Source organism: Tachysurus vachellii, chromosome 9 (assembly GCF_030014155.1).
Source record: "Tachysurus vachellii isolate PV-2020 chromosome 9, HZAU_Pvac_v1, whole genome shotgun sequence".
In the NCBI taxonomy this organism is placed as follows: domain Eukaryota; kingdom Metazoa; phylum Chordata; class Actinopteri; order Siluriformes; family Bagridae; genus Tachysurus; species Tachysurus vachellii.
This window is the reverse complement of record NC_083468.1, coordinates 18,750,709-18,774,366: the sequence shown is the minus strand read 5'-3', so window position 1 is coordinate 18,774,366 and position 23,658 is coordinate 18,750,709. Positions and strand designations below refer to the sequence as shown.

The window sequence follows — 23,658 nt, the reverse complement described above, 5'->3', positions numbered from 1 at the left end:
ACTGTACTTTGTCTAAAGAACATCATATCCATTTTGACCAGCTAAAAGTAAAGAAATAGAAACAGAATAGAATAAAGTGTAAATACACACCTGTGCAGATAGAGCCCTTGAGAGATAAATAGATTAAGTGTGTGGTTAGCACATTTGCCTCAGCGTTCTGGGGTTGTGTGTGTGTATGTGTGGAGTTTGCACGTTCTCCCTGTGTTTTGAGGTTTCCCTTGGGTACATATACTCTTCTTATATATATGTATGTATGTATACATACACACACACACACACACACACACACACGTTATTCAATTATGTATTGCTTATTTTACAACTCATTAGTAAAAATATACTGAAATCAACCAGTACTAAGGGTTTCAGGATCGAAGTGCTGGAGGTTCACAATACTCTAATCTTTGGTTGTTTTTTTTTTACACCTCACTAAAGTCTCATATCTAACTTTGCCATCTTGCTTATCTTTTGATATCAATCACACGTCTAAATCTGTAAAAATTTAAATGCAATAAAATGTGAATTTGTGTCTCATCGGTCTCATTTGTATTTATGTAAGAAATAAAAAACAAAATAACATGACAAAATAATATTTATTAAAAGAGGGTTAACAATTAAAGACAGCATTACCGGTTCATTATTGGCTCAAATCTACATAAATTCTCAATCATCAACACTGAACTAACAAACAAAGGCATTGTATCTAGAGCTTCTCACACTCAAATAACTGCTATTCAGTTGTGGAAAATATATAGAGTGCTTTAACACATCACTCTATAAACATACTGAACAAATAGTTTATGTAAAAAATAAACCTGAAACACATGAACCTAGATCTACTATTGCTTAAAAGAGATGAGTGCACAAATATGGAAAATAACAAAACGGCAAGCAAGCTCTGTACATCACACAACAAATCTTTGAAAGTTGTACTGAGAAGAATTCAAAATTGAAATTATGTGATTTTTTTAATTTTTGTTTTGATCATCAACCAGAAAGTCCTTAGAAGACCCTCTTAATCCCAAGACAAAACTAAACAGAAACCAATTATTATTTTGGCTTACAAGAGTCCATCCAGTGTCCCATTTCAACCATGTGGCGTTAAAAAAATAATTAAAAAAATGTTTTGAGTGGTTTTAGTTTTTCAAAAGAAAAAAAAAAAAAGAGAGGCAAAGTAAGAGAAACAAATGGAAAGACTCTGTGTAGGTTCTGTTCATCTTGCCATACAAGTTCACCAAACAGCGGCAGCCGGTGAAGACGAGGCTGCGTCGGCTTGTCTGGGATCTCGTGTGTTTTTTCTTTCAACCTCCACGTTTGTTGCAAGGGTTCAGCGTAAAGAGGTTCAAGTGAATACTGGTCGTGTGTGCAAGCAGGCAATAGGAACCAAACGTGGTCACTTTTTTCACAGGATAACAGGGAGCAGGAAAGCCTGGAAATCCCCATAATCTGCAGTCCAGTTGCCATGCCATCATGTGCCATGGACCTCTTCCAAATCTATCCAGATGCGTCTAAGTGGTTCGCTCCTGCTCCTCCGCCTCCTGCTTGGTTCTTCTTAGATTGCTTTTCATTTTGACAAATTCTGGCGTGTTCTCCTGCTCCTCATCAATCTTCTGTTGCTCCAGCTCCAACTAGAGACAAAGAGGCAGAAAGGATTTCAGTCTGTACTTATGCAAATGCTTTATTTTATCTTTTGCTATTTTGGGGTGTGTGTGTGTTTGTGTGTGTGTGTGTGTGTGTGTGTGTGTGAGAGAGAGAGAAATGCATTGCTAATCTATCTGTATTTGTTTATTTCTCCAAATGTTTGTATCTGTATTGAGATTTGAGTGGTCTAATCTGGAAGGATTTTCCTACCTACACCAGCATCTCAGCATGGTCTGTGAATTCTGGCACTGATGGTTCCTGGACCTCAGCTGCATCACTCAAATGATCTGTACAATCCATATAAAGTTTTAGCATCCTTTGTGTACCTGTTCAAGTTTCTGCTGTCTCTTCATGAGCTCGATCTCCAGGTCACTGTGCTTCTTATGAGCTTCTTGCTCTGCCAGTTGAGCCTTCAGCACTTGATCTCTCTTCCTCTTCTCCATCACCTTTTGGAGTTCAGGCTTATTCTGTGGAGCCAGACCCCTATTACACACAAACAGCAAAATAAGAAGACGCACTTTAATTAAAGCAATTGTCCATTTGTCATCATGGTAATCCCTGTCCCTGGATGAGGAAAAGTAACATAACGTGAGGCTATATAATGTCTGCCTCACATGTACTGATGAAAAGAAATACTGTGAAGAAATGTCTCAATTTTGTTCAGCATTGAAGCTATGCACCATGAAGTCAACAGAAAAGCGTACACTCTACCATGAGCAGGTCAAATCTTGATGATGCCACAGCCATCCATGGCCATGCATGATTAGCCCTGCTCTCTGGGAGAGACAGCCAGTCGTAGGTGTCTGTGTGCTCATGCATATGCAAAAGGGCATTCGGTGTGTGCTAAGCTGCCTTGAATTGCAAGAGAAACAGTTTGAAAAGATCTGGTGGCAGATCTGCAAATGACTCAGAGGAAGAGAGTGTGTGATGACTCTCACCCTCAAGCCTTCTGCTTGCACAACAGGAAGAATTTGCTAAAAGGCAAAGAAGGTGAAATGAACATTTTAGATGAAATTGAGGTTAAAATCTTAGATCTTACATTTAAAAGCCATTGTGCTCAAGAATGGTCTTACTGAATCAAATCCACAACATCCAGAAAGAAAAGAAAAGGAAAGGAAGAAAGAAAATAGGAGGATGTGAAAAAGTGAGATGTACTGCATGACAGGGAGTCATCAAGCTTGACACCAAGTACAAACCGGAATGAATCAAACAGTTCTGCCTTTTCTGTCGAAAATTAACTGAATACATCACAATGTTCATCAATACACCAAAGCACAAACAGCTCAGGTATAAAAAAAACAAAAACCCATATGTGATTGGTGAGTAATTTGGCAAAGCCAGATGAAGTAAAGTAGACTGTGATTAACAGTAACTTAACTATATTAAATGAACATTAGAATGACCCATCACGCCCATTACAACAATGCAGCAATAACATACTGTGAAGCTGTAAAGTCCCATCTGTGGTTACTCATTATATTTTCTTGTGCTGTAATCTCCAAATGACTTTTGCTCCATATGAAAAAATATTATTATTGCCAACCCCCGTAGAGAAATGTTCAGGTCCTGGCACATGCTACATTTCAGACATCATTATATCAGTATTAGCAGTGATGGCTGGTCGTGATAATAAATAGAAAGGGAATAAAAAAATAGAATTTATTAAGCACAAACAACGCACATCCGCGTGCGAGTGCACACACACATACACACACACCACACACACACACACACACATATACACACACACACACACACGCTTCATTTCCAGAACCCAAGTATCACCTAGATGTATTTATAAATTGCAGGGCAATATTTTAATACTTTATCCTTTTTATTTCTTTTTTGTTATTTCTTTTTTTATTGATTTATTTAAAAAGCACACTGAATCCTGTTATTGACATCCATAATCCCTACTTACCACTGATATCTAACAATGACTAGCTTCAGTCATGCCACTATGACAGATGTATGAGAGAAGTTAAAGCATTTCCTGGGTTTAACTGGCTGCTGATTCATACAGCACAGACTGCTCTATCAGACAGACTCCACTACACTTTCCATGCACGTCTGAGACAAACTAAAATCCAAATTTATTACATAAACTCCTCTAGATCACGGTTATGTAATCCATGACATTGTAGTCTGCCTCCATCACGCTCTGCTCTTCACATCCTGCTTTGCCTGAAGACACAATTGGTTCTGTGACCACTATAATCTTTAGTATGCATACAAACACTTCTAAGTGATGAAGATGAAGGAGAACGTGGGATAGTGTGAGAGATGATAGGAAAGGAAGAAGGAGGGCAGGAAAACAAGTGTGATATGAGGGATGATGCTGTACTCCTGATTATGTAACTGCTTGTGGCTGCTCATCCCTACGATTGTCACGAATCACTGATGGATCTAAGCCCATCCAAACAGCGCAAATCTGCCACACACACACACACGTCAAACCAATACACTGCATTTCTACCAGTTATCATTTCTACTAATCAGCAGCAATAATGAAGGTTAAAATGGTTTGCTTTGTACTAAACGCGACATATTTAATAACAATCCTTAACCACTCCTGAGTGAAAGAGAACAATTTCAGAGATATTTAACTAGCTAAGTATCCGGGTAACTAACTTGATGTGGTTGTTTACCTTCAACCTTGTGATATTTGCTGAAAGCTACAAGATGTATAATGTGCACAAGGGTGTGTAACCATCGAAGGCGAGACTGAGACAGACATGACTGGCTTCTTCTTAGCATTTTTCCCTCATTCCTGTCTACTTGGAGACAGGCAGCACGGTACAAAATGACCTGCCAGGAAAATGTTTTACATCAGAAATGGGCTGCTTTAACAATTTAAGATTGTTTTTCTCCTCTACGGATTGCACAGACCCATTCAACCACGTGAAAGTTGAAGCCTGATTCATGCGACTCGATTAAAGCCTGATACATTATAACACAGCACTGTTGCATTCTTGAATCTGGTCAAGAGGCGCTGATTTACTTACTACACAAGTTACTGAAGCTCAGTCATGGTTCGCAGGTTTTATATGTATGTGTTCATTCTATTAATAATATGCTCAATTGTTTGTCGAGACGAACATGATGTACAGTCTACACAATCTACAACCTGCAAAGAATGAGCTGTTATAATACAAGGAAGTCTTCTTTGAGATATTTGTTTCCTGAAACCAAAGACTCCTTACATAAATGTTAATGTTTATCCATCAGTCAGCTTTCCACCAGGGTAAAGCCTTTGTGCTCCATTTTTGCCTTATTTCTAATACTGCTACACAGACAAAAAACACAGGGACTGCTGACAGAATAACTGTTTATAACTGTTTATAGCTATATTGTAAGTCATACCAGGAACTAGGTTGTCTTGTGGACATTCAACATCATCACAACATGACTATAAATAGATAAAATTAAGAGGTTATTAACTCATAAATTAAAAGTGTAATAATTGTCAAATGACTGTGGTATAAAAAGTATGAGCTCTGATTATTCACGGGTTATTTTCCTATAACAGCATGATCCTGGCCCTGTCATGTCGGACTCCTTTACTCTGAGAAGGTAAAATGTAGGTTTCAGTGTTTTTTGAAGGTTTCAAAAAAACAGAGGGATACAGGGAGAGGAAAGTAAACATAATCAGACTTCCTGCTCAGTAAATAATAGTTCACGTGATGTGCAATACAATACTATGCTGATGATAACAATGGCGATAAGCAGTAAGTTTGTTCTACTTGAAGGTTCACCTCTTCTGATTCATAAGGAGTTCTCGATGGAGATCTTGGTGGTTCCTGGAGGTTTTTACTGGATTGATGAGTTTTTTGGGCTTAATGAGCTCATCGCAGTCTCCATCCATGTAGTCCGGCTCGGCCATGATGGTCCGCACACGAGGCAACAACCTTACTGGCAATTCTGACTGGTCCAAACCTAAAAGAAAGACAGAGAGAAATAGAAAATCCTCAGACCTGGTCACAATAAAGTGAAGCCCAGGAGCATCCTGAGAAGAAAAAAAAAAGAGACTTAAAGAGACTTAACCTCTTGAAACTGCAAAATGTACCTGACCCTTTGTCTGGCAGTGAAGGGACCTTGAAATAAAAACCCTAGAAGCAACTATCATATTTATAACTAAAATACACACGTAAAAAAAGCAACAAACAAATGACCTTAAAGTAACCTAACCGGAGATCTTTTACATTTTGTTTTCTAACCAACAGCATCCTTTAAAATGTTACCACTTTAGTGCCAAGCTGCTGTAAGCTGAGAAAGAACAGCTATAATAACCTCAGGTATTTGGGCTGAATAATTATTATGTAAAAAAAATTAAATTAAATTTAAAATCCAGTCTGTTACAGTAATCTCAGTAATGCTGAAAACAATAGTCCTCTAGAAAAACATGCACAAAGTATATGTTAAATAGCAGTGTAGGCTCTTGAGGCTTCCTTCTGTGCCAGTAATATATTGTTATAGGACTGAAAAAGGTTCGGTGAGAGAGAAATAAATCAGATTATGCGGAATTCCCCTTTGAATCTTATTGCCTTAAAAACAAAAGGGAACAGGATAAAGCATCCTGTTTACTTAGCCATCTTATCTATATGACATTTAGTTATCAGAGCAGTTACAATCTACCACACCACACCTTCAGAAATAAAGGTAAATAAAAGTACTGTTCCACCTGCACGTGTTCGAACGAACTGAAATAAACATACACATCAGAGTTCATTATGTACATTCAATTCTACTTAAATGGACCATTTTCAACTTCTCGAGTAAAAGACACATAGTAATGGTACCCCTTAAAATACCCCTGATGGTACCAACCCATCCAATATCAGAAGTACAGTTTGACATGATTTATTTCTGACACTATGATGAAACGAATAGCTAAAAAAAAAAGAAAAAGAAAGACTACTGTTCCTGAAGATTATCCACAGGATATTTTATGCTCCACACTATAATAGCTTAGTTCTTTTAAAAGCCATTAACCCTAGCAAGAAACTGTCCTGGAAATCTCACCTGGCAGGAGTGGGAACTCGGTGTACCTGAACATGGTGTTCATGCTGAAATAATCACGAGCAGATGTCCAGAGTAAAAAGAAGCAGATCGACTGGAGTTTAGATGTTAAAGAAAAAAGAAAAAAGCAAAGCGATACACAGCTGCTCACACTTGATGTTGCACTGGAGTGAAGTATTGCACTTGTGAGTGTTTTATTATCATCATCCCAACCCTGGTTGAGAATTTGCGATCCTGTAGGAGTGGGCACATTCGGGGTTGCCAGATTGCACAACTTTCAAACCAGACAGTTTACAATGTATTTTTATACGGGGTTTATGGTGTTTATCATAAAATGAAAGCTTTTTCCATTTACATACGAATATTAATTCAACAAGTTGAGGTCTTCATTTTGCAATGCACAATTTTATTTATTAGATATTTGTCCTAGTTTAAAAATATAACCAAACAGGTGATTCCCAATCTGGCAGCAAAGACAAAGCCTTATCAAACTGTCCTACTGTGACGTGCATGAATAGATCTCTGTAAAACAGTACCGGGATTATTTTTGATCTGCTATTAATCATATTAGGAAATGACTCCAGTATAAATAAGGTCTTCTAATTTGTCTTGCAAAAAAAATTCTTCCACAATAAAACTATAGCTAGAATGTTTTTAATTTGGACTCATGTCAGATAAATAATGAGCTGGGATCAGGGGTGTTGGTGTGGATGTTAGGACCCATGAAAACTTTTGGATCAGCTCAGCTGGAGCCCAGGACTAAAGTGAAGCTCTGGCTAAGTGTTGCTGTTACAGACTAGATATTAAAACACAGAAGCAGTGCCACAGTGATAGAATGACGGTGGCACAATTTGCATATGAGTAAGAAACATAAACTGATTTACTGGTTGCAGTTATAGAAGGGTTGATTTCAGTACTTCCTCCTCGGTCCATGCTTCAAAATCCTGAGGTTTTAGTGGTATTACATTTTTCAAGTTCAAGTTCAGCCTATTTTGTGTTTCTCATATACACGCTATTATTATTATTATTACTTGGAGAGTAAATATAATGTTCTATAGCCATTAGAGGGCGCAAACGGACAATGAAACCTGTCTAACAATCCTGTATGTGTAGAAATGGTGGAACTATCCCAAAATATCCCAAAAACACAAGATTTAGTGCTTTTAATATGAAATTACTCCATTTTCACAAACCTGGAATAAATACAAGGTGTAAAACACTGTACGATATTTGCATTGCTTAATGCATTACATGAGCCCCAACTCTCAAAATTCAAGTCCATGATTTAATCATTAAAAAAAATGTTTCCAGTTCAAAAAATATATAATAATAATAATAATAATGATTAAAAAATACACAAAAGCGATCCCGTAAGGCTGAACTACGTCCTTCTTTGGATTGTTGATTGAAGAAAAAGATGAAGAAGTCTCCACATCAACAAATCAATACCCATATAGCTTATCTCTCTCACACACTACCTTCACTACCATACAGCGACTCGCAGTGACAAAGCAACCGAAAAATATTCGCTTTCAACTGTTAGGATAGATGTGGTCATGTCCAGTGGTGCAACTAAGTTCAGAAAAGTTCAACTTCATACAAATATGAAGCGACCTGTATGGAGTGAGTGGGAGTGAAGACAGTAGAGCGCACGTGATCCATGGCAAAGAGTACGTGCTGCTTCCCCATCATCTCGTAGGATATTATGCATAGACACACTGGTGGATTTTATATACAGACACCAAAACTCTCTACAAAGTTTCATTTTAGCAGGAAGAAAAGATTCCTTGTTGTCAAGTGTGATGCTAGTAGCGTTACCCGCTGATAAATGTTATTACTATGGCAACCAGTACTAGGAACCACAACTGACGTCTTCAGAGTACAGCAGCAATGAACGTAGCTTAACATCTCTGGTGGACTCTCTGAAACTGTGACGATGTGAACAGAACAGAATCTTCACTAGGGTTAAACATGAAAAATGTAAATTGTTAGCTGATCGGTTGTAGAGAAAACCATCACTAGTCTACAGCACAATGCAACTTCCGCTCTGTGGAACCGTGTCCTCCGTAATTACAGACATTAGCCCTTTGAAGATGAAGGGTGTGTGTGAGTGTGTGTAAAGAAAATGCCTGTTAAACAGTCTGCATAGTCATTAAGTAAGTTAGTTTGAAGGTGTCGAGGATGCATCCGTTTCTCAGTGCCTACTTAACTTATACTTAACTTTAATAAGGATCAGTCGTAAAACACATTTCACTACGTCATACTGTGTAGGTTTTATGTATGTGACAAATAAAATTTGAATTTGAAAAACTTTTATGCACACACACACACACACACACACACACACACAATAGTGCTGTGAATGTGGAAATGCAAATCAAACAAATTTGAATTATTCAAGCAGAACCACTTTTTCATCCGTAGCAGAATTTGCACAAATATGAGATAAACATGTTGGCCTGCGCTAAGTTTGTTAATGACGTTTTTTATTTTTTTTATTTTTTACAGACCTGTCACAACCACACTTCTGCTTAACAGCCCGCCAGGGTTCTTGTTTACAATACACTAAGTTTGCCTGTGTACAGTATGTGTGTGCATGTAAGTTCAATTCAACATTTTCTGACCAAAATCTAAATGACACTGATGCTGTGGATTGTGCTAAATCTCCCACCTCAGAGGCAGAATGAAACAGACTAGTTTAGAGGCATCACACCATTCATCTGACACACTTCACATTTCTTCACCAACATGAGTTCATGTTCTTAACCGGCGACGGGGTAAATGAAACGTAAATGAAACGCGGAACATCCGAGTCCAAGTCACATAGTCACACGGGCTTCACGTAAAACATGATGACCGCCAGTGTGCGTGCTTTGTGTGTCCAGTGTTTTTAGATTTTATGACAGAATATCAACAGCCAGAAGACAGTAAATGGGACCATTCATCAGCTACAGTTTCTCCATTTCCATGCACTAATGTTAATGATCACATGTCACCATGAGAAACCACCAGAATGAGTCGTATGAGTTAAAGTGGCTCGGATCCGTTTCAGCAGTGAGGATTAAAAAATGAAAGTGTCAGACAGAGTGGAGAGGATGGTCTGTCTTTGTCCAACTGCTCTGAGGTTCTCAGTGGGACAGAAAGGGACAGAGCAATGAAGGGAGGAAGGGAGCATCTGGCAGTCTATTACACCATCTGACCCTCTGCCTTTCTTGTTGAGCATGCTTTAGACTCAGTGGGAGGCCAAATTTCCTCCATCACCCTCCTTCAAACCCCCCTTAACTGGCGACATGCTGCTATCGCTCTCAGTCGACATTTAAAACGTGGACACCAGTTTCGTCTTCAAACTTAATTGTATTATATCCAGCAACAGACCTTTTTATTCCACACTATCAATCACACCTCGTGCCATACTGCCGGAACCTTATACCCACACCTGCCCCGCATTTCACCTCCATCTTCCCATAGTCCTGCTCTGACTGGAATCCCTACTCCATATTGTCCTGTAGTTTCACACATTTCTCTTCTCATTTTTTTTTTTTTTTTTAACTCTAGTCACCATCTTCAGCCATTCTGCAAATACCCTGCTGACCTTCACCAAGTCTCCGACTGGCTGTCTACAAATCTTCTTTAGACTGCTGATATGAATTGCAAGTGAACTGAAACCTCGTCATCAATGGGCTGTAAAAGACGCAAGTTTTGTCTGGAAAAAATCTCCATTTGGATGCGAAGCACATCTGTCTGCTTTTCATTTTTTTTTTTTTTTTTTATGATTTAACAGTCCACAAAGTCGAGTTTCCCGTGGAAAAGGCAGTAACCATTAAACTTTTTCAAGCACTACAGTATAGCAGCTAATTTTAGACTTTATTCAAATCCAAATCCAAAAAATGATAATTTAAACTTGTATTTGCAAACTGCTTCAACATGTGTTAACTTTGAACAAGTGTTGTGGCCTATTTTGCATCCCCTGCTGTCAAATACATCCCCTTGCGTGTCTATAATGACAAAAAGCTGTGAAAGCAGATATCTGTACACAAAGCGCACCCAACATGTGCTCGTGATAGTCCATCTGCTGGCGCTTTGCACACATGCCGCTTGTGCGGTTTCTGAGGGTGTCGCCGAGACGGTACAAATTTTTACTATGTTCAAAGTTCCGGCCAAGTTTGATCTCTCTCTCAGATGAAGGCTGCGTATCATCAAGACTCGATCACATGGTCTCCTGACAATATGTCGAAATCTTTTCTGTTGCATGACTCAGGACCCGCGTATGACTACCTTTGACAAGCCCGTGCTTGAGTTAGCAGAACTGCTCTCAATGTAATGCAAGATTTTTCAGCTTCGTCGTGTACTGGCTTCATTAGTGCACTGGCATTTTGAGACCAGGATGAATAAAGCGGTGTACAGTAAGGCACAATATTTGGAACATGTGATCATTAGTAGCAAGTTTCTCTTTTTTAATTCAAGTTATTTTCCACAAGCATGTGAGGGCAGGCATCTGAGATTCAAAATGGGTTAAAGGCTAAACCAAAAATTGTCATTTCCTCCAAGCCACCAAGAAGTCGTGCCATAGTGTCTGCCTGACAGATGCATCTCATTTACAGGTAAAAAGCAAACAGAAAATGTTAAGCGTGTTTTTTGGGGGTTTTTTCCCCCGACACGAAGTTTGAAATTAAAAAATGTGCCAACAAATATGAGGCTTTTTAAAATATAGCTCTCTCACACCAGTTTAGACACCGAAAAAGAGTTTTCCAGTTGAGCTAAATACATGGCTTGTACAGTTGAGGCCAAAATTATTAGCCCCCTTATGAAATTAGACAAAACTCTTGATTTCTCCATGGAAATGACCATTAACAACAAGTGTTTTATAGTGTGTTTGTTTCCAAAATAACAAAGACAAAATCTCCACTAAGTTTGATTAGGATATTTAATTGAAATAGTGAGTTGAAACAAGAAAGGGCAAAAATGAAACGTCCAAAATTATTAGCCCCCGGTCATTAATAGTCAATAGTGAACCCTTTCTGAGCCACAACTGACAACAACCTCTTAGAGTAGTTCTTTACTAGGTTGGCACAGGTTTCCTGAGGGATTTTAGCCCATTCTTCCATTGCAAATTGCTCCAGCTGGTCCAAATTACGTGGTTTCCGAGCATGGACATTCACTTTGAGCACTCGCCACAGATTCTCAATAGGATTGAGGTCTGGGCTCTGTGCGGGCCACTCCAGGACCTTTGTTTTGGTATCCTTCAGGAACTGTTGGACCAATTTCGATGTATGCTTTGGGTCATTGTCTTGTTGGAAGACCCAGCGACGACCTAAGGCTAGACTACGAGCAGATTTCTGCATATTATCCCTCAAAATGTCAACATAATTTTCTTTTTTCATGATGCCATGCACCCGAACAAGGCTCCCTGTGCCTGAAGCTGCAAAACAGCCCCACAGCATGATGCTCCCACCACCATGTTTAACTGTGGGAACTGTGTTCTTAGGGTTGAAGGCCTCACCCTTTCTTCGCCAAACATAAGCAACATCCATGTGCCCAAACAGTTCCAGTTTAGTCTCATCAGACCAAAGCACAGACTCCCAAAACTCATCTTTACCTTTCAAATGTTCACGGGCAAACCTCAGTCTAGCTGTGATGTGCCGCTGTTTGAGTAAAGGGGTTCTTCTGGGACGATGGCCCTGAAGCCCACCACGATGAAGAGCCCTCACAACTGTGTTCCTTGAAACATCAACTCCAGAAGAGGCCAGGTCAGCAACAATCATCTTGGCAGATGTCTGGGGCATCTTGCTGATATCTCTGACTATTTTCCTCTCCAGGGTTCTTGAAATCTTGCGCTTACGACCACGCCCAGGTTTGTTTCTTACAGAATTTGTCTCCTTGTACTTGGCAATGATGCAACGTACGGCGGTTCTAGACACTGTGAAAAGCTTGGAAATGGCAGTATAGCCTTCCCCCTTATCATGAGCCTCCACTATCTTCTTTCTGAGCTCAAGACTGATTTCCTTTGTCTTTGGCATGGTGAGTAAAAGTAGTCTCTCCCAATAATGTGTTCAAGTGCCCTGTTCCTTGGAGTCCTTTAATGCTGATTGAATGCCCAGGTGTTGTTAGGAAGCCAATTGACTGCACAGGTGTGGTTTGAAAGCTGATTGATTAATTAGGTGTGTTTTGAAAGCTGATTGATTAATTGGGTGTGTTTTGAAAGCAAATATTCACAAGGGGCTAATATTTTTGACCACCCCATTTTCACTATATTTGATTATAAAGCAAGCCTAAAAATGTATTGTATATGAAATTGAAATGCCACTGTTAGGATTTGACCGGGGGGATAGGAGGCAAATGTGACACAGAAGCCGCTTGGAGTCAGGTGAAGGGTGATTTATTAGTGCACACATGTGGTAACAAACCCCAACACACGGTGTAAGTAATAAAATAATCCAAAAAGAAAAATGTACAAAATTTAACCTATATACAAAATATTTACAAGCTAGTTCATCTAAATCAATTGACCTGAATCACATCAGCAAGAAAACAGCATTTACTCTGTATACTGTCTACAAACACCATAGACAACCATTTGAATGAGTATTTTCTGATTTGCATTTGAATTTGAATAGCTGCCATACTGCTACCTTTTAAATGATATTATTTATACAGCCCTAACTGTCCTGACAAAGATCAGGAAATGTTACGCCAAACTAAGTATGCGCTCATATTCAAAGCAAGTTCATTTGTTTACAGACAAAAGAGGTTTCAGAACAATCTCTCTCACTCACACACACACACACAGACAGACACACACACACACACACACATTTCTGATCCACAACAAAGGAACTCTATTGTGTCCGAGTGAGCAAGCTTTTGAAGCAGGTCAGCTTGAGTAGTGAACTTCAAAATGCTTTCGCAAAATAAACTAATCATGCTGCAAAATCAGTTGGGCCAAAATGCTGCCCTGACACCGCGTCAAAAAACCTGATAAAAGTCAAAACCTGATAAACGCCATGTCGGCTCTGCTACACTGAAAGTCATTCAGACTTGAGAATCAGCTAGTCTACATTCTGTAATTAGCAGTGTATGTGTTTCTGTATCTCTTGGCACGGTGACAAAGTTCACGCTGACATGCTGTCAGTAAAAATCCAAACCACCTTAAAGAACGAGGTCAAACTCAAGGACCACTGGTGAGTGTGTATCAGGAGAACATGTGGCTGGGTTGTGTTTGTGATACTGATATAATATTTAGTATATCAGCCTATACACAGTTTATCACAGTAAATCACTGAAGGAGAAGTGAAAAGAGCTTCTCGTTGATCATTTGCATGTTAGGTGTGTTGCATTAGAAGATGGAAATATACAAAATAATAAGCCTAAATGTGTTGCTGTATGTATGACAATAGCATTTAAGACACTTTCTCTAAAAAAAAAAAATTGCCTGTTAGGTGTGTAAGCTTCCTCATAGCTATTGTAATGTGTGTTTGCATGCGATGCTTCGCTCGGAAATGAGGCTCGTCATGCTGAAATACGGCTTATGCTTACTGACATACGGAGAAAAAAACAAACAGCTGACCTTTTTATAAGATTATGACTGTTTTTTAAGCACGTGACACGCAGTATGCTGGATGTAAGCCAGAGATTATCTTCTGTTGAAGAACAAAGCCTTTATTGGTCAACTTTACTTTAAAGATCAGTGAAGTTCTTTTCTTTACGCATCTCATTTTCTTAGAAAGTCAGGGTCTGAGCGAAGGGTCGGCTATAGTAGCAGACACAAGGATAAGGGCCTTGCTTAAGGGCCAACAGTGGCAATTAACACAAGGACACTCATATAAATGACATTTATACAAGATGTTTATTTAACACATATAAGGAGTCTCCATTATCAGCACCTTCTAAGAGTTAGCTGTAAAAGACCGATAGACAGATATAGATACAGACAGGCAGATAAATAGATACTACATATATGGATACTACATAAATCTCTTTCTATAAAATAAATAAATAAATAAGCTAACCATTGTAATTGTTCTGGGATAAGTGGAATAAAAAAAAAAACAACTTCAGGACATCTGGTCCGAATCACATAACCCCGATGATTGGCCTACATCAGTGTGTCCCAAAGTCTTGTATTTCCTTGCTTTATATAAGTTGTTAAAACAGCTCCCTCTACCACCCACACACTCACATACACTGTTGCCTAAACATAAAGCATAAACACACCCATACAGATTCAAGTTTCCGAAAACATCTGTTGTGTTATAAAACACATCTGACAAACTGACTTTGGTAGACCAAATATATAATGAATTAAGACACAGAACTTACACTGTCGTGAAAAGCTAAACACTGATATATAGATATTTATATACACACCAGTTAGTCTGTGCAAAGGTTCACGTGATGTCCAAATCATTCTTTCTTTAACCTTGTTGTCTAAGATCCTGTCCAAAAGGGTGCCTTAGTCTTGAATTTCCTACAAAAAGGAAGGTACAGTGTAGAGAAGGTATACATCCTTTTATTCACCTCTGAGATATCACAATTCTTTGCATTTGTACACAATTTCAAAGTTGCCGGACTCTCAAACATGTGCACTGTACATTAAAGAGTATGCTTTACAGCAAACAGTGCACTACATAGTAAACAAGGTGTGATTTGGCACGTAGCATGAGCTGCTGCCGTGGAACTGAGTGACTCCTTACACCAAATACATGTTAGAACCTGCAACTCTATGGAGACGTGGCGTCTCAACGGATCACACGAAGATCCATGGATCCAAGAGTGAGGAAACCAAATGTTGAAACATATCTCCAGGGCCTGTTTACGTAGTGTAAACTAAGCAGAGGCCTAGCATTAGACAGGACCTTTAAGGAATGATAAAAATGGTAGCCAGGACAGAATGATAAAACCTGTCCTGTCTTGTCCAGAGTAAGTAAGGATCACCTCACCCAGCGTGGAACTGTCACACAGACATACATTTTGGCCCACACACATCTATTCTCACAGGCTAAAGGCTCGACATAACAGGCTGTCTATAAATGTTCACACTCATGTTCACAACTAAGCCTTTTTAGCATGTGTAAAGGCTCTGTATAAACTCTCGGTGTGTTGCATCATGATGATTGGTCTTGCATTCGGACCTGCATTTGTCTTTACTCAATAAGCCTCAAAACCCTTCAGACTTAAATTCTTCTTATTATTATATTATATTTGACTTTTAACGTGTGTTCAATAAAAAAAAAAAAAAACAGAGTTCAATAAAAATCACATCAACGAAAGTCATTTTGACGCATTAATTGACACATTTATCAAGCTGTACTGCACAACCTTGTATTAACCTAATCTTTGCGTAAAAAGTGTTTTTGGACTCTTAACCTAAGAAGCTTAAGCTCAGAGTTTTGATATTCAGTTCAATTTCCTTTTAGTTCTATAACGCTTTTTACAATGGACATCAGCTGTTGCCAAGCAGCTTCACATCATCACACCCTTTCTTTGGACCTTAATGTACAGATAAAAAGATACAGGTAACTTATATAATCTGCTGTACAGCGGATACATGTTAGGTGAGGATTTTTTTAACACAAGGCGATCCAGACACCTGCAGAGGTTCTAAATATAATGGCATGATCAAAAAAGTTCTTTAAACACAGTTTAATTAGTAAAAATATCCATGTACTGTAGGTGTATGTGTAGCTTTTGGAAAATAACACACCGTGACCCCACAGGCTAACTACTCCATTATATGTGTGTGTTTGTGTGCGCGAGTGTGTGCGTGTGTTTGTGGTCTGCCAGCACAGCAGTGAGTGAATAGAGTGAATAGACTGATGACCACACGATTTACGTCACAGTGCTGGAATGTGATGAACCTGCAGAGGTCTTTTATTGTGCTGCTGCACTAAGAGGACCAGCCGTAAGTGACGCGCACACTACTGCGTCACTGCTTGTGAATAAATAAATGCAACTCTTCAAATACCGTGTGCACATACGTATGGTATATCTCTATATCCATGTGTCATGTCCCATGTGTTCAAAGCACTAGATCACTATTAACCATGAGGTCAGTGAGTATAGCAACTGTTCAAAAAGGGTCAGGTGTGTGCAAGTGTGTGTGTATCAACTGTAACAGCTGTTTGCTGGTGAACAAAGACTGCAGTATAGCGGACCTATAGATTCTTCTCAGCTGTGACAGGCACCTGTTACGTCACATATGAGAGTTGTATGTGTGTGTATGTGTGTGTGAGTGTGAGAGAGAGAGAAAAAGAAAAAGAGAAAAGAGGGATGACAGGAGAATGTCAGGAGAAGGGATGTTGTAGCTTAGTGGTGTTGGACTATCAATTGGAAGGTAGTGAGTTCAAATCTCAGGTCCACCAAGCTGCCACTGCTGGGCCCCTGAGCAAGGTCCCTAACTCTCTGTTGTGTAAATGAGATAAAATTCAAGTCAGGATAAGGTTAAGGAAATCTGCTAAATGCAGTAAATGTCATAAATGGAAGAAAGTGTTTTTTAGGACGTCAAAGATTTGGAATGCTAATAGTTGAGGATAGAACTCGCATATTTTCAAAATAACCAAATATCACTTTGAGTTAAAGCTGTAAGTGTATGTTTTCTGACACAGGACTGTGTGCAGTGTGAAGGGCTTTCAGGATTGCTGGTAACATGCTGTATCTTTTTGTCTCCTCGGGTTCAATAGAAAGAGGAACGCCACTGAAAATAAAGGGCTGGTGAGGATTGTTTATAGCAGATATTCTACAACATATAGTGTGGCTATAAATGAAGATAAAAGTACATCGTGTCATTTTTTGGCAAGTTGTTGTTGTATAAGGGGAATAAAAAGCTTCAGGTCATCCTGATATAGGAAAACCATCAGCTTTGTGCTGCGTTATGCCACATGATCACTGATTATTTTCTCATCACCTCTCATCCTGTCATGTTTTGTTCTTTACTGAAATGTTGCCACCTTCCTCTTTAAATATAAAAAAAAATACGTAAATGCCTGATCTTTTACATTGTTGGTTTCACACGTGATCATTGTTAGAATTTTGAGAAACTGAGTTTCTCAAAAAATTTTTATTTGCATTTGTTCATTTTATTGATGCTGTCAATGTCATGGTTTAATAAGAGGAGAGGATCTGAGATTGTCTGTTGTGTCTGTGTTGACAGATAACTGGAATGGTCTTTCATTGGTTCTCTAAGAAGGATTAGCGGAGACCCTGAAAACACACATGCATACGGTTGTGCGCATGTCCACAATCTCACACACTCATATACTTTATAAACAACAACTGCGCTTATTATCCAGACATTGTGTGACTAAGCCATCAGACTGCTGATCTGGCTTTGTCCCTCATCACAGGCAGGTGACGCATCATCTCTCTCTCTCTCTCTCACACACACACACACACACACACACACACAGTATTTAAATGGACTGTTTTTTTTTATACATATCTTAAAATGTAACACTAGTATTTTAGAATGAACAGAGAACAGCATCAGAAGCGTAAACACCTACACCGTTACAGTTATAGATGCTTCACTAGTCATTTTGTGTCTGGAATAAGAATTCCAGCGTGTACTTATTTTTAGGCCTAGACAATAAACTCCATCAGTACTTTCTGCTTAAAAGGAAAAAAAGAAAAACAGTAGTAATATTGCCGCTCATTTCAAAGCTATGGGCTAAATTAAAGAGAAAAAAAAAAAATCAATGTGCGCCACAAATCTCAAGGTGGCTCAATTACACTGTGGATCCCCCCACGCACGCACGCACACACACCACTTTACATCAATATATACACACACAGGAGATGTCTAATGGCTCAAAAGCATAATGATCCCTAACATTACATAAACCACTCCATCACTACAACCGTAACATCTTGGTGTTCGCTTCACTTCTATTTTATCTAGCTGTGAAGCACTGATATTTTTTGTTGAAGAGGAAATCTGCACTTTGTCTTTTTTAATACAGGCCAGATAAAGAAACTCTTGCATCATCCTGTATTAGTCTATATTAAACATCCGTCCCGTCGTGATACAGACCGCGCACGAGCATCTCCTCCCCCTCCTCCATGTTTCTCTCTGCCTCCGATCCCTCACAGCTGTGGGTTAGTGGGCATGAGCCAGAGCTTCTTTGTTTGGGGCAGAACAAAAACAAAAGGTATGCTTTGAATGAAAATGACAATAACTACTCAATATTGCATATAAAAATTCTAGAGGTTATTCAAAGGTTATACAACTTAAAATATAGCCAAAGGTGGATTTTAACAAGCTAATTTTCACATATGTTTGTGTAGTCAGATCCCTTTAAGTGTTCCAGCAGCTGTTAACTGATTTCATCACGTAAACACTGGTATGAAGACAAAATTAACATGTTTTATGTGTTAAAGTGAGTCACAAGTGTATAACGGTGTGAGCGGTGTGATTAGATTCAACCCAGAGTTGATTATTTTATTGTTCACTCAGTGGTTCTTGAATGAACATATAAAGAGTCAAAGAGTGCGAGAATTTCTAATGCACTGGAGTTGACGATCCCTGACCTGGCTAACGAGTCCTAATGAGTCAATTACAGCCTAACGAATCAAATCAATTCTGACATTTTACAATTGGACAGGTGTCCGCACACAATTCACAATTTGGTTTTCTATTTTTTTTAAGTACGACACAATATATCAAGTGATCAAAATCATCATTTTAAGCAACACAATACATCATGTGGGCAGGGGTGCACAAACTTTCACATTCAATCGGATTAGAATGAGCACATTAATAATAAACGCTGAAGCGAGACCTATTGTAATTCTACAGTATCATTGTTCTGAACAGGGCATTTTTAACCACATTTACGCAGTCTGCTTTCTAATGCAATCATCCAATCGTAGCACAGCGCCGAGAGTGGAACAAAACAACTCCACCACGTGTCAAAATTCAGTCCCGGGATGATGATGTCACTGCAGAAATCCATGGCAACTAGAATCAAAGCATGTAAACAAGCACCTCAGGCTTTCCAGTTGCGAAATACAGGACAGAGATCATCAGAGATGCTGACTGCCTTAAAAAAAAAAAAAAGTGTGAAACTCCAGCTGACAGATTTTACTCAGCCAAGTTTCTTTCTCAGAAACAGTGAGAGAGATGAGCAAGAACAATGAGGACAGAATTAACACTCAGAACCAGCAGAGGAAGCAGGAAACAGTTTCAGTATCAAAGCTGAACTCGGCTACAGAGGAAAGCGCTCGTGACATCTGCACTGTGAAAAGCAGATCAAGACTAATGCACATGTTTCCATGATAATTTCCAAAAAAAAATCATTTAGATTTTTTCAAAATGTAGTGCAGTAAAAGTGGCACACTGGCCGCATTCGAATGTATTGGCACCCTTTGTGAAGGATCCATGAACAGCAGACAATAACAGATGAAAGTATCCGTTCTTACGCCACTCCCACCCCATGCTGAACATTTCATGCTCCTTTATAATATTAGATTTGAATATGTAGTCTGTCCTCCACAGGTTTTATATCAAGAGACAGAAATAGCCAATGCCAAACACTGATTTTATGCTCCAACAATTATTTGTTAAAGCTTGGGGTCATTATTTTGGCCAAATTTCAAGAATCAAGGGCATCAAATGAAGACAATAAAAACACACGTACACACACACACACGTACACACACGTACACACACCCAAATATGAGTAAAATAAATAGTTTCTATGCAAAAAATACAGTCAATATGTTCTAGGAAGTTGTTTGTTCTCTTTAATGATGATGAGAACAAACAACTTAACTTTTGGATGTATTTAGTATATAAATCTAGTAAAGAAATTTAATCAGGTCTGCACTCAAGACACCAATGCACAGTATGGACAGAATGCAGTGTGGCACGCAGTAGACTGCTGACTCATGGGAAGGTTTGTGTTTGAGAGCTATGTGAGAATAAAGCAGGGATCCCAGCTATCAGAGACAGAGCTGCACCGAAGAGTACCAGCAACATGCAGCGCTATCATTCTCTCTAGACTTTGCCCATGAGGATGACGGTGGCTTACAGAGCTAGCTTAATTACTGACAGTTTGCTTAGTCATAACAGGTTTCTGAGTAGTCAGTGTGTCATTTCACAAACTGGGAGAATCATCAAACAGGACAGTCTGAAGAAGTCCAAACTGTTTTTCTATTAAATTCATTCATCCTTCTTCAGTAACGATTAACCCTGGTGAGGTTTGTAGTGGATTCAGAGCCTATAATGGGAACACTGGGTGTGAAGTGAGAATACACACAGAATGTGACACCCGCCGGACACCCACCATCAGATGGCTCCATGCGTACGCGCACACACACATTCACATCTAGGCGTAATTTTAGCTTAGACAAACAGGGTGTTTTTGGGGGAAACTGTTAAACTTAGAGGAAACAGAACCTGACAGTGAGAACTGCCAAAAAACATCAACTAGGGAAACATGAAGCTGTTAGAATGCAACTAATTCATATGGCTTAAACTGGATGTATTTGGGTAAATCACTGTGTAACTGTAAAGATATGTGTATAAATTATGCCAGATCAGTGCTGTGATTGTACACTTGAGATTGTACAGACATGACTGTTCGTTCCTCTCACCATTCCTGATATTAGTGCACAGGAAATAAAAAGGCATCAAGACTTTCTTACTCACTTTCTACTTTCTCATAAATTCTATTGTCTGCATGGGTTGCACAGAGACAGAAATAAAACGGGGAAGAAACAGAGGAAGAAAGAAAGGACTACAGAAAGTAAGCTGAAGGGGGTTGGAGGGAAACTAGTTCAAAAGATCACAAAACAGATGTAAGGCATTTGAAGAAATACTCTCCAAATAGCAAACACATGTGGTCAGGATCTACTCCTCCCAGCCCTCCATGTCCCCAATAAACCGAGGAAGTCACTTCTTTAAATATTGATCACTGACTGATCCACAGCAAGGGTGTAAGAATGGAACAACTTAGCAGTGTAAATTGTTTAGGACTCATTTCACAACACAGTGCACTAGTAAAGGACCTTATAATTTGATGTGTACCAGAGAATAAGTGCTTAAAAACAGTCAAACTGTGAAGAAATGGAAAATCTGACACACACACACACACTGTCAGACACTGCAGAGTACATGACATGTGGTTTGATTCAATATATCTACTGCTCCCTCCCTCTTTCTCTCTTTCTCTGGTTCTTCTGAGCTAAAACTAAACAAGCATGTAATTTAGTACACACACATGTCTTTACTATACACTGTGCTTCTCATGTATTAATTACAGGTCTACTTGTATACCTAATAAACTGTATACACAGAGTGAGGCTACACAGAAACCTGACAAGTCAGAGTATCTTATTAATGCTTTAGCAGTTTTGAAATGCAAAAGAGTGATCTGACTAATGCAAAGCTTTAAACGACATACTGAGGTCTAGATCAAGGGAACAGCTTCAGTTTACTAACAAAAGCTAAGGCTATTAATCACTACCTGGCAAAAAACGCACGCGCACTTACAGTTTACAGTTATTATCGAATAACCATTGTTCCGGTTACAACCTAAATAACCCGTTAAGGAATTGTTGTCTGTCGTTGCAGAAAGTTTCAGCGTGATATTTTGAAATTAGGTCCTTTAATTCCAGGACAAACCACAACAACAGCCGCGCGCGCCACACAACAACATAATAGATGCGCGTGCTAGTAATACCTTTAAGACACGTACCTTAATATAGTAGAATTTTACTTTAAAACACACTTTTCTGTCGAAGGAGCTCCAGCTGGGCGGCAGAAGAAGCCCCACAAGACGTATGGGTTTGTTTCTTTAGGGGACTTCTCTGTTTTTTTAGGTGTGTCTTCCTGCGCGCCCTGAAACAGTTGAGTAGTAAAAAGCTCATAGAATGTAAACGCATATTTAGGGCGGGGGGCGGGGCTATGTGAGATGGTGGGCGTGATCTTCCCTTGTGAGCTACATAGTGGGCGTGGTTTTCACTTGCGCTCTACATAGTGGGCGCGGTCTTTGCAGTGTTCGCTACATGGTGGGCGTGGTCTTCCCTTGTGAGCTACATGGTGGGCGTGGTCTTTACAGGTCTAGCACCCACACAAAAGGCTACATCAGAAAGTGCACGTCCTACTACAGGATGTAGAAAATCGTACAGTGTCCTTCCAGCAGCACCAACATGGTTTGGTTTAAAACCGCACACTAAGTATGATTTGTGGGCTTGTACAACTTCCGGCTTCTGTCTTGTTACTATCTTATTAGTCGCATCGTCAACAATTTTAGATCAAGCTCAATAATCCCCTCCCCCTCTCCATCCTTGCCCTATTCACATAATCAGATTATTTCTCCTTCTGAGGTGAATAGGGAACAGGCTACAGATGAACAGTCTACAGATAATGTGTCATCTTAAAGAGTCAGAGAGAGAGAGAGAGAGAGAGAGAGAGAGAGAGAGAGAGAAAGAGACAGAGAGAGAGAGAAAGAGACAGAGAGAGTATGTGGCAGACACAGACAGACAGAAAGTATGGGATAAACAGACAGACAAAAAGTATAACAGTGAGTGTGGGAGACAGACAGACAGAGAGAGAAAGTATGGGGCAGGCAGACAGACAGACAGACAGACAGACAGACAGACAGAGAGAGAAAGTATGGGGCAGGCAGGCAGACAGACAGACAGACAGACAGACAGACAGACAGACAGACAGAGAGAGAAAGTATGGGGCAGACAGACAGACAGACAGACAGACAGACAAACAGTATGAGAGTGAGTGGAGGCAAACAGACAGACAGAGAGAGAAAGTATGGGGCAGACAGACAGACAGAGTGAGAGAGAGAAAAAGAGAGAGACAAAGTGAGAGAGAGACTGAGAGTGTAACAGAAACTGAGAGTGAGGGACAGTTTCAGCATTAAAAGCATTCCTTTTTATGTTTGAATACTGGACAGACGTAAAAAGCATTTCACTGCATGTCGTACTCTGTATGTATGTATGTATGTATGTATGTATGTATGTATGTATGTATGTATGTATGTATTG

At 39.3% G+C, this 23,658-nt stretch overlaps 1 protein-coding gene across 3 annotated transcripts; it reads right to left on the bottom strand.

Moving 5' to 3' along the window:
- Positions 1-574: 574 nt before the first annotated feature.
- fam107b (family with sequence similarity 107 member B) lies at positions 575-22,512 on the bottom strand. Of its 3 annotated transcripts, XM_060878101.1 has the most exons (5): positions 22,353-22,512; positions 18,686-18,774; positions 5,397-5,577; positions 1,968-2,124; positions 575-1,628 (listed from the first exon to the last, which is right to left on the bottom strand). In XM_060878101.1, exons 2-5 carry the CDS (start codon positions 18,714-18,716, stop codon positions 1,509-1,511), a joined length of 489 nt encoding a protein of 162 aa, XP_060734084.1. In that variant the 5' UTR covers positions 18,717-18,774; positions 22,353-22,512; the 3' UTR covers positions 575-1,508. The 3 variants fall into 3 exon arrangements, with proteins under 3 accessions (XP_060734084.1, XP_060734085.1, XP_060734083.1); XM_060878102.1 differs by lacking the exon at positions 18,686-18,774 and having other exon boundaries at positions 22,353-22,511; XM_060878100.1 differs by lacking the exons at positions 18,686-18,774; positions 22,353-22,512 and adding an exon at positions 6,664-6,844.
- Between the last annotated feature and the right edge of the window lie 1,146 nt (positions 22,513-23,658).